The following is a 12,533-nucleotide window of genomic DNA, read 5'->3' on the forward strand; positions in this document are numbered from 1 at the left end:
GGGAGATGACTCAAAGGGTCAGGTAAGGTGCCTGGGCCTGCATGGTCCCTGAGCATTGCTGAGCTTGATGCAAAAGTCAAAAACTGGCTGTTGTAAACACTCAGGAGACTGAAAAGTCCATCAAAATCAAACTAAAATTAAGCAGATTTGCCAGAAAATTAAAATCACCTCAGTAAAATCACAAGTATAGACCAACAACTAATTGTAAGCACTGCCTGAAGATGAAAATGCTCTTGCTTTAAAAAAAAAGGGGGGCTTTCCCAAATATTTTCAGCTATTAAACAATTACATAATTAGTGTGTGCATGTGTTTGTGTGTGTCTAAGGTTGTATGCAGAAAGTCATATAAAATAACAAGGTGAGGGCCTGACATACAGGGTTTTCCTGAGAAGTACAGTAGAGGGGCTGGAGCAATAGCACAATGGATAAGGCGTTTGCCTTGCACTCGGTCAACCTGGGTTTGATTCCCAGCATCCCATATGGTTCCCCGAGCACCGCCAGGAGTAATTCCTGAGTGCAGAGCCGGGAGTAACCCCTGAGCATTGCCGAGTGTGAACCAAAAAGTAAAAAAAAAAAAAATACAGTAGAGGTCAGGGATATGAACCAAATTTTTGAGCACATGAATAGTCCAAGTTCTATCCCTGTCATTGCACAGGTCCCCAAGCACTGCCAGGTGTGGCCCTTATTAAAAGACAGAGAAATTAGCATACACTATTCTGTTTTGCACATTCTATCCTAGGATTATAAATCATTCCATTGCTCATAGGTGCAGAGTAAGCATTTAATACACTGTCTTACTAAGGTTACTCTTACTTGGATAGTCAGTGATCACTTGTCCTGACACACCTTCTCACAAATAAAAATAAAACGTACAAGTATTAATGTAGCTTCTTAGTGAGAAGGGTTTGGTGAAAAATAATGCAATCGCAAAATTAATTAAAAACCATCCAATGAAACTTACATTGAATATCTACAACAAGCTAAAATGGTGACTATAATAATCTAGATTAAAATAAAGCCACTACTCTTTTAAAAAATAAGTGGTCATATCGTTCTTTTACAAATAGGATGAAATGAGCTGGGGAGATACTGCAGAAGAAAAAGGCAAGAAAAAAAGGCAAGAAAGGTTTATGGTTGACTGGTGAGGGCATAAGGCATTTTTATCTTCAAGAATCTGAAATACTTTAAAAACAATGGTTTTCGGAACTCAGAAGTCAGCCATCAACTTTGGTTTTGTTATTTCTTTTCATCAGGGGCACACCCAACTGTACTCAGGGCTTCCGTGAGGTCAAACTCCTGGGACCATACGGGGTGCTGGGGATCAAACCAGGGTTGGCCACGTACAAGGCAAGCACCCTATCCCCAGTACTCTCTACAGACTAGGCAAGAAATTTGAAGAATGCACAAGAAACTGGTATCATGTCATAGTTTAGAAATTTTCTCATGACTCTGGAAACTTACAGTACATTTGGGAATTCATGTTTTTCTTTCCTCAGGACAGTCCAGTAAGGCTGATCATTGCTGGTGTTAAACTTATTACTCAGACTTAGAAGTTTCACAGACCAGAAAAAGTTTTTGAAAACATCCTGGGCCCCAGTACAGAGATGACTAACCTTCATTAAACAACAACAACAACAACAAAACCCTAGGGATAATTAAGGGAGGAAAAAAAGATAATACAAACCTCTGTCCCTCAAGTAGAAGCAGATATCACAAATGTTCTATGTGTGTGCATTCATCTTGCTGTAATGCATTTTTACCACATAACCGTCATAAGTTTTTATGACAACTGGAGGCAGGGATGTGGGGGGATAGGCATGCAGATACTTAAATTAACAAACCCTATCTCCACCAAAAACAAAGATAGTGTACTACCATTATGTTAAGCTTTTTTAGTTTTTTTGTTTTTTTTGGGGGGTCACACCCAGTGATGCTCAGGGGTCACTCCTGGCTTTGCACTCAGGAATTACTCCTGGCAGTGCTTGGGGGACCATATGGGATGCCGGGGATCGAACCCGGGTCGGCCGCGTGCAAGGCAAACACCCTACCCGCTGTGCTATCGCTCTGGCCCCATTAAGCTTTTTTAAAAAATATGCTAGTATAGTTTAAAAGCAGGTTGTGACAAAATGCGATGAAATGCAGCAATTCATTAAACTATTAACTGCAAATTTATTATTTGGTTTGGGGGCCACACCCAGCAATGTTTCTGGCTCAGGAATTACTCCTGGCAGTCTTTAAGGGATATGGGGTCCCCAGGATTGAGCCCAGATCAGTCACATGCAAAGCAAGCACCCTACCTGCCGTACTCTCTCTCCAGTTTCACTGCAAATTAGTTTTTGCTTGTATGTGTGCGTGCTTAAGAGATCACTGATCCTGAGAGAGAAAATGGGGGTTATTTAAGGTGCTTGCCTTGCAGCTGCAAGGCCAGGATTAAGCCCTGAGTACTGCTGGGTATAATCCACCATACTAAAAAACTTATTTAAAAAAAGAGAGATCGGGGCTGGAGTGATAGCACAGCAGGTAGGGCGTTTGCCTTGCACGCGGCCGACCCGGGTTCTAATCTCAGCATCCCATATGGTCCCCTGAGCACCGCCAGGAGTAATTCCTGAGTGCAGAACCAGGAGTAACCCCTGTGCATCGCTGGGTGTGACCCAAAAACCAAAAAAAAAAATAAAAATAAAAATAAAAATAAAAAAAGAGATCACTGAAAGGAAAAATTAATAAACAACCACAATTTTTTTTAAAGCATAAGAGTCATTTTAAAGAAGGGCTTAATATTGAACAAAAATATTATGAATTTAACTTTATACATCAACAACTAGTGCTTTTAGAGAGCTGTGCATGTGAAATTCTTTTTCATTTGCAATCCCTTTTCTTTTTGGGCCACATCTGGCAAGTGCTCAAGGATAATTTTTGGTGGTTTTGGGGGAACCCTATGAAGTTCTGGGATTGAACTAGGGTTGGTCAATGCAACCTTATCCTCACACCACAGAGACTGGCATATATTCAAAAGAACAAAAGCAACCAGTGCTGGCGTGGATGTGGGGGAAGAGGGACGCTCCTTCACTGTTGGTGGGAATGCCGACTGGTCCAGCCTTTCTGGAAAACAATATGGACAGTCCTTCAAAAACTAGATATTGAGCTTCCATATGACCCCACAACACCACTTCAGGGAATATATCCCGAGGATGCAAAAGAGCACAGTAGAAATGACATCTGTACCTATATATTCATTGCAGTACTGTTCACAATAGCCAAAATATGGAAACAACCCAAGTGCCCTAAAGCAGATGACTGGTTAAAGAAACTTTGGTACATCTATACAATGGAATACTATGCAGCTGTTAGGAGAGATGAAGTCATAAAATTTGCTTATAAATGGATAAACATGGAGAGTATCATGCTAAGTAAAATGAGTCAGAAAGAAAGGGACAGACAGAGGGACTGCACTCATTTATGGAGTATAAAATAACATCACATGAGGCTGACACCCAAAGACAGTAGATACAAGAACCAGGGAGATTGCCCCATAGCTGGAAGACTGCTTCATGAGCGGAGGGGAGAAGGCAGATGAAATAGAGAAGGGATCACTAAGAAAATGATGGCTGGAGGAACCAGTTGGGATGGGAGATGCATGCCTAAAGTAGATAATGGACCAAACATGATGACCTCTCAGTGTCTGTGTTACAAGCCATAATGCCCAAAAGTAGAGAGAGAGTGTGGGAAATATTGTCTGCCATAGAGGCAGTGGGAGGGCGGGGAAGGGGGGTATACCCATGATATTGTTGGTGGGGAATGTGCACTGGTGGAGGGATGGGTATTTGATCATTGTGAGATTGTAACTCAAACATGAAAGCTTGTAACTATCTCACGGTGATTCAATAAAATTTAAAAAAAAGAAAAAAATGTAATCTTACCCTTACTCATGTGCCTTCCCTTCAGTAGTATCTCTCCAACCATCTGGCAACCCCTTTTCACCCAAGAAATTTTCATGCAAGCCCTCATAGGTGGGTGTATAAAATAAATCAAATATTGACAACAGCTCATAAAGAAGCTCATTAATTTTTTCAGTAGCTATATGGGTCATGAGCCAGTTTTAAAAAACAAGCTTGAGTCAAGATAGTGCAGGGGTTAAGGAACGTGTGTTGTATGTGATGGGACTGGGTTTGAACCTGGCCCCATATCGGGTCTCCTGAGTACCAGCAGTACAATCTGAGCACCACCAGGTGCGGTCCAATCTCTGCCCCTCACCCACCAAAACAAAAAAGCTTTCAAGGAATAAGCTGATTTAGCAATCCAGTGTTTAATGTCATCTTTCATGCCAATGAAAAAATAATCCAAAGAGAATTTCAGATCCCCACCTTTTTATACTCAGATCCCACTTTCCTTCAAGATCAAAACCCCTACTAGTACATTTGAATATCCCCAGGCTCCCCTTGCTCTTGGGAGTGAAATTTAGTCTTTGTGTGCAGCAATATGAAGAGTACACTGCAAACTGTTCTTGCAATTCATTTACTTGTGACCATCAATTTTTACCTTTTTCACCTGCTCATAGAAACATGCTACTCTCTGTTCCAAGACAAAAACCAAACAAATCCCCAAACTTTTCATTCCTACCACTCATGTCAGCTACCATGCCATTTTTGTTTCTCTCTATAGCATTCCTTGAGGTTTTCCTTTTTTCCTCTCCTCCCAGGCACTCTCGAATCCCACTGAAGGCTGGCTTGCCCTCTCCTACTCACATGACCATGGCTGCTCTATACTGCTGCATGCATTCAAAGGCCAGTATCAGTCCCAATGTTTTGTTTTTTTTTTAACTTTTTGGGTCACACCCGGTGATGCACTGGGGTTACTCCTGGTTCTGCACTCACAGATTACTCCTGGCCTTGCTCAAGGGACCATATAGGATGCTGGGAATTGAACCCGGGTCAGCTGCATTCGAGGCAAATGCCCTACCCGCTGTGCTACCACTCCAGCCCCCCCAGTGTTTCTTGATCCATCAGCAATTTGACCCCTATTCCTGAAAATACCATCTCTACTTTGATTCTAGAACATCACATTCTTTTTCTCTCATTGCTCATTTTTCTCCCACTTGTTTTCTTTTCTCTGACTTTTAAACACTGCTCTAATGACTTCAAGCTCTGCTCTCAGAGATTTTCACTCCTCAGGCTTCAGAAATGCTTCCTGATCCCAATTTGAAGGTTTTAAGTGGCATCTATTTGGGGCTGGAGTGACAGTACAGCTGTTAGGGCACTTGCCTTGCATCTGTTTGATCCCCACATCCCATATGGTCCCCTAAGCCTGCCAGGAGTAATTTCTGAGTCCAAAGCCAGGAGTAATCTTTAAGTACAATCAGGAATGGCTCCAAAACAAAAACATAAATGATATATGTTATGGTGACCTGTAAATTATCTACGCAGACCCATTCTATCCCCTAACTCCCAATTCCAGTGTGTGGAAGTATTAAGCTGACATCTTCTCTGGATGCAGTAGACCATATTCTCCAAAGACAGCAGCAAAAATTCTCTTCTCAGGCATGCCCCCAGGCAACAATTTCCTACCAAATCCTTTTCCTAAAATCAGAGTTGACTTTGTGACTCTGGTAACCAGCAAAGGGTGGGTCACATGCTTTCCACTTCCACGTCCTTCCTGTAGAGTAAACCCTCTCTGTACCACCTCCCCAAACCCTCCAACCCAAATCTTCATCCTACATAATCTCTTTCAGTTCAATAGAATTATCAATCTGGCGAATCATAGGCAAAAATCTCAAAGTTATTCTGACTTTTCTACTATTTTCACACCAACTAAATCAAGACATTCTACTGGCTTTACCTTTAAGAATACACAGAATCTAACCACTTCTTAGCATCTCCATTGCTATCACCCTTCCTCCTCTACGTGAAATACGGCAAGAAGGCCCTAACTAGTACTTAAAGCAAGTCTATTCTTTTTGGTTTGGGTTATATATTCCAAATACTGGAGAAACAGTAACACTAATTTTTTAAAAAACTATCTGAAATTCAAACATAATTTTTTAACTATTTTTGTTTGCTAAATCTGGCAATGCTATCCATACTTTTTCCTTGTTTCTTTCCATAACGTTATACAGTATTCCTTCTGCTAAATAAAAACTTTTTTTTTCCCGCAAGGTGTGCTAAATGGAACTTTTGTAAGAGCAGAAAGCCTTTCTTTTTCTGGGGGTCACACTAAATGATGCTCAAGGGTTACTCCTGACTCTATAGTTAGGAATTACTCCTGGCAGTGCTTGGGGACCATATGGAATGCCGGGGACCGAACCTAGGTAGGCCATGTGGAAGGCAAACACCCTACCCACCGCACTAGTGCTCAGGCCAAGAGCAGCGAGTCTTTCTGCCACTGGTTCCTGGAATAATGTTGGACATAGGTGTTCAGTAAATATTTCATGACTGCACAAACCTCAAATTATTCGGCGGCACTGGTTGGTAAGTGGTTTCTGTAAGACTATGGGACTCAGGTATACTAGAAGCCGGTACTTGAGCTCAGACTGTCTCACTTTGATCAGATGGATTCTTTTTTTTTTTTTTTCTTTTTAGGTCACACCCGGCAATGCACAGGGGTTACTCCTGGCTCTGCACTCAGGAATTACTTCTGGCGCTGCTCAGGGGACCGTATGGGATGCTGGGAATCGAACCCGGGTCAGCCGTGTGCAAGGCAAATGCCCTACCCACTGTGCTATCGCTCCAGCCCCTGATCAGATGGATTCTTAAGTGCCATGGTTGATGTCTTTTTTTTTAAGATGATATTTTTTAAGACTGCATTTTAAAATTATTTAATACCTCTTTTCTCTCAGAAGGATATTTTACCTATGTTCCTGTGTACTCGCTAAAGCTGGAGGAAAAACAACTCCCTGATTTTGCTCAGAGCACAAGAATGTAAATATATTAAAGCCATTATATTCCCAATCATTTACTAGAGCATATCAGATAACGAGGGCATCTTTTGGGGGGAGGGTGAAGATGACCATGATGCTCAGTTTCTCCCAGCACTATCCTCAGCAATGTGGTCGTGGCAGTGCCAGGGATGAAACCAGGGTTAGCCATGCAAATACCAGGGAAGCACCTTAACCCAGCCCCTTGGTTTGCTTGTGATCCCACGGGCCTGAATCCACACGCAAGGCAGTGTCCCACTGCTGCTCTGCGTTACAAATCTGAGAACTGGGATAGTTTTAGCACTGTAACATCGTCATCCCACTGATTTGCTCTAGCGGGCACAAGTAACGTCTCCATTGTGAGACTTGTTACTGTCTTTGGCATATGAATATGCCACGGGTAGCTTGCCAGGCACTGCCAGGCGGGCGAAATACTTTCGGTAGCTTGCCGGGCTTTCCGAGAGGGACGGCAGAATCGTCCGCACATAAGGTAAACGTCCTACCTGCTGTGCTATCACTCCAGTTTTAAAAATATTTAAAATATTTTCTGGGACTTGGATAGTATAGAGGTAGGGCGCTTGTTTTGCACACAGTTGACACCACAAGTTTGCTACCCAGCACCCTGTATGTTCCTCTAGGTCCCACCAGGAGTGATCCCTGAGTGCAGAGCCAGGAGTAAGTCTTGAGCACCAAATGGTGTGACATAAACATCCATCCATCTATATCTATCTAGCTATCTTGCTCATATATGTGTGTATATGATTTTAAATGTTTTCAAAGAAATTTAAGCCTAAAATATTTTAAGTTAAATATTCTATTCTAAAATATTCTAGGCTTCCCTTCCTTCTTTCCCTTGAACCTTCAATGGTCATTCTGATTTCCTTCCAAATCCATTGTCTTCTTTTTCAAATTTCGAGGAGCAGCTCATCAGCTCCTTCAGAAAAGAATCCCTCCTTCCTCAGAGGAAGCAACTTCATTTATGTCTCAAATTTCTTATCACTTTCCATGATGTGCTACTCTTTTTTCTCAACTCCTCATTTCAAATGAAAACCATAAAACACTCAAGAATGCCTAGATTCAACAATTGTTAACCTTTAGCTACATCTTTACCTTTATATTCTGAATATTTCTTAGATGAGAAGAGAGGAAGGGAGGATACCCTGCTGAATCAAAGACCAGTATGTACCACTCTCTCTCCTTGCACAGAAGTAGGACTTAAACCATTGTCATCCATGGGGGCATAACTTTACATTTTGTAAATAACAGGTTCTCATCTCTGTATTTCTAATGTGTCAAAAAAAAATTCCAGGTAGGCAGGCATTTAATTGATATTTGATAAATATTTCCACCATTTCATCCAAAGACTCAAAATTTCTCCAAAGCATACAGTAACTATTTAGCCTTTAAATCCTTATTATAAGACAAACAGCATCTGTTAACTGGTACAAAGAAAGGACACGTTTCTCTCTGTAATTCTTTATTAAAAATACTGCTGTACACATAGAGACTGAAAACAGGATTAAAGATGAATAACCCATGTTGGGATCAGGACATTAGAATTTAACATACCGGTGCTTTTTAGGGAAGTTGTTGACACCCAAATCACAAAACCAAGGTCAAAAAGCAAAAGGTACCCTCAAAAATATTTACAATGATGTAAATGCACTAATAGAATAGGTACAAAAAATTGAAATGACCAGTGTTACATGATTTCAAGAGTTGTCCTTTCTGTGCTTTGATCTGTCAGAACAGGAAGATACAAGAAGTTTACGGCCTTAATTTGACTCTACTTGGATATTAAAATCTTCCTATGAATTAAAAAGACTAACATTCAGACAACCTCTTAAGTGGAATTACACTACAGAAAAGAGGGCTCCCCTAAAAAACACCTAAGCAGAACTGAGTTCTATCGAAAACCATTCCCAATAAAAACTAAATGAAAAATAAATATAAAACAAAGCTTAAAAAAATATGTATTACCTGACCCCAACTGTTTTCTTGTTGACAATATTTACTCAAGAAAAACGTATCAGCTGTCTACCTTTTATATTCAAACCAAGTCCTGAGGTTACTAGGGATTGAAGCAAACTAGCATTTGTGATGCAAACATTCTGGGTTTGTGATTTGAACCTGCCTTGCAGAGGAAGTTCGCTGGTCTATACAGAAGGAGAAATTCAAGCCCTATTTTACCCCTGCCCTTCCTTAGCTTTCACAAAACGTTGGTCCACAAATTAAATTTTCATAAAGTTCCCAGACCCCAAAACTAAAATAGATGATCCCCTTTCATTTTCAAAGAAAACAATATTGGAAAAAATCTCCAGCCCGCTTATAAATTAAGCATTTCATATTTCTTCTAGAATACAAGTATTTCTTTTTTGTACAAAAGAATTACAATATGATTTGTCAAAAAACATATAAAAAGACAGCTGCTCTTCCTCAAATACATGAGCTAATGGTAAAAGACTTTGCATGTTAATGTCTCCAAGTTCTTGTTCCTTTCACATAAAAAAAGAACATTATGGTGGCAAATGTTAATTATCCTTGGAATATTGAACATTATGCTTTTTAAAAAAAATCCATCCAAATCAAATGCAGTAATTGATTTTCTTTTTTAACTTAACAACTGATGCTACGAAACGTGGACTCAAACACGCTTGTTAAAATGTGTAAAGCGTGTCCTGTCTCTGGTCTTCAAAGCTTTCAGGTGAAGAGAGGTGCTTTTTCTTGATGCAAATCTCAAGGCAGAAAAAATCATCTTAAAGCTTATAAAAAGTGGACAGAGAAATATTAAAAACTTCTCTGAAAACTACAAATATGTCTAATTATTAAAATTGAAGACTGTAACATCAGTTGCAAGTGCTTGGAAGTCTTTCCTGACCTTTTGCGTTTCCACATTTTCTTCATAGTTGCAGGGTGAGCACCCAGTGCTAGTAAAACATTCAGTGCTGGGAAAGGAGATAGAGTCTTCATTACTGGTTTGTTTTTTGTTTTCGTTTTTTTAAGAAAAAAAATTCCTATGTATTTGGCAGTCTTCAGTATCAAAGTATAGGTATTTCATTAATTAGAAATTCCATGAATACCCAGGTTTGGCGACAACTGCACGTCCAAATATTAAGAAAGTTAAGAGGAGGAAATTCCACACTTTAGATTGACTTATTCAGGAATATCCCACAGAGTTTAAGTTAATATCAAAAGTACTATTACTTTGGGCTAAGCAGTGACTGCAAAGGCACAGCAGATTGTTATCCCTCCAGATTCAGGCTGTAAAACTTCAGAAAGCTCTTGATGCCAGACCACTGCTGTGTTTATTTCATCTTCTGAACAGTGTCTCTGTGTCTGTATCCAGTGTAAAGTACCATAATAAAGCTGTGGTTTAAAGAACAGAACTTTATACAGAAAGCAAACTGAAAATAACCTAAAGCAATATAAACCCTGCACTTCAGGCCTTTAAACAAATTTTTTTCTGATAAAAAAAATAGTTGCATAAATGTAAATGTATCTCACTAGGGAAACACCTTTTTTTGGAAAAAAGAAAAGAAAAAAGGTTCCATTTGCACCTGGAGCAAACAGCTCTTTGTGCTCCTTCCATTTCTGTTTATCCAATCCTATCCAGAAGAATTTAAATCAATAGGGGAAGTCATAGCCAACAATTCACTGATATTTCTCTGTGTCTGAAAAACAAACCAAAACCCAAAATCTCAATTTGAACTAACAGTGGGTGACATACAGAGCTTGCATACAATACTCTTTAAGAGTTATACACGATACCGTACTTCTGTGAAAATATTTACCTGGTCCATTATATTACTCAGGGCAACCCACCTCCAAAAGAGCATATTCTGCAAACCCCAGTGACAAAAACGCTGCCTGGCATTGTTTCCCCAAAAAAATATTCTTGCAAAGAGTTCCCCTTAGTAAGTATACAATGTGGCAAAAGTTCAAAGATCAGAAAAAATGTCATAAAAAATTAAAAAATTAGTGCATATACAAGTGGAAAAAATGAAAGCTGGAACATCATCACCTACTGTTGCTCCTTAATCTAAATTCTTCACAGATCTGGCCCCCACGGCAGCCACGGCACTGGGCTAAGTGAAACATTCTTCCTTGCAGTAACAGTGTACCTGACTGAAGTGCAAGCAGCTTTGCGCATCTCCTGTTTGTTTCCCAAATGTGAAATGAGATGATGGAACAGTTCAGCTGTAGTGCAATTTGCTATTGGTTAACTTCCTCAGCCATGTCTAGCGTGCTTCTTTCTTTCTTCTTCTCTTTTTGTTTCTTTAAAGCAAATACTACAACTGACCATTTGCAGCTGCAATCAGTTCTTGAAAAGTATTTTCAAAGCAGCGCTTTAAGTCACTGTAAGTCACCACAAGTACACTCTTCTCATCTCTGGATATGAGGCTTATTTTTTCTGGCACACCAGCATCCAACTGAAAGAGACAGATACACAAAATAAGAACCTCATTTGAAAACATAAGATAATCTACTCCTTTATAAGAACATTTTGATAATGACATATATTTGAAAAATTTTATATTTCCTCTAGATATAACCAAGTACTTTATGCCACCAATCAGATGTTTGCAACTTGTATGTTTTTCATAACACAACCCTATGTTCATGTTCTACCTATCTTTCTTGCTTAATACTTGTTTACATCATACTTCTTCCAGTTAATACTCCACAATTCCCCAATGTCCCCAGAAACTTGCAACCATTTTGGTTATAGAAAGGAAGGTAACTAACTATTTACTGACATTTACTGACATGATATTTTTTCTTCTGTAGACTTACTTCTTTAGAAGTACTTAAAAGCATAAATAATCAAAAAGCATGAGAAATCTGGGGCTGGAACAAAAGTACAGCAGATAAGGTGCTCCCTTTGCATGCAGCCGACCTGGGTTTGATCCTTGGCATCTCATAGGGTCCCCAGAGCTGGCCAGGAGTAATTCCTGAGTGCAGACCCAGGAGAAAGCTCGAAGCACTGCAGGGTGTGGTCCCACAAACAAAACGTATGAAAAATTTAATAGATTAATGTGATGGCCAAATTGCTCTCCAAAGGCTACCAGACAGGACCAAGGATATGGTTCAAAGGCAAGATGCATCCTTGTATGTGAAGGAGTGTGGGAGGGAAGTTCTTGGTAATACCTTCAAGTCAAAAGATATCAGACAACAATGATTTATAAGCTGTACTGACTTTACAGCAATTAACAGGGAGATTTGCTATTTCAATTACATTTTTAAACATGTTATCAAACATTAGTTTTGTAATTTCTGCTTGTGTAAGTAACAGTTCGTGGTTGTTACATATCTAGCAGTATTAGGCATGAACAATTTGTCATGTGTTTGCTTGTTTTTGTTTTGGGACCATACCTGGCTGTGTTCAGGGCTTATTCTACGACTTTCTTCAATATAATCTGGTGAGTGTACACTATTGTCACACATTTTTAATAATCAGTGTTTTTAATACTATGAGTATTACTTTCTAAAGTGTGCTAAAATTATTCTCTATTCCCTGTTCCCAAGACAATAATAAGGGAAAAGGATGAATAGATATTGAACTAATCATACACATGCTGGATTAAATAGTGTATGACATATAATTTTGTCATGTCCTAATGTTTTTT

The 12,533-nt window shown here is 39.5% G+C and overlaps 1 protein-coding gene across 6 annotated transcripts in view; it reads right to left on the reverse strand.

The window, feature by feature from the left end:
- Positions 1-8,350: 8,350 nt before the first annotated feature.
- The window catches only part of PAN3 (poly(A) specific ribonuclease subunit PAN3), a 135,693-nt gene continuing 131,510 nt past the window's right edge, over positions 8,351-12,533 (reverse strand). For 3 of the 6 annotated variants that reach the window (XM_055132246.1, XM_055132241.1, XM_055132235.1), the window contains one exon: positions 8,351-11,336. In XM_055132246.1, coding sequence (XP_054988221.1) covers positions 11,196-11,336 — 141 coding nt within the window. In that variant the 3' untranslated portion in view covers positions 8,351-11,195. The remainder of the gene's footprint in view (positions 11,337-12,533) is intronic. The other 3 variants (XM_055132260.1, XM_055132254.1, XR_008629289.1) reach the window with 2 other exon arrangements.

Source organism: Sorex araneus, chromosome 1 (assembly GCF_027595985.1).
Source record: "Sorex araneus isolate mSorAra2 chromosome 1, mSorAra2.pri, whole genome shotgun sequence".
Classification (NCBI taxonomy): Eukaryota; Metazoa; Chordata; class Mammalia; order Eulipotyphla; family Soricidae; genus Sorex; species Sorex araneus.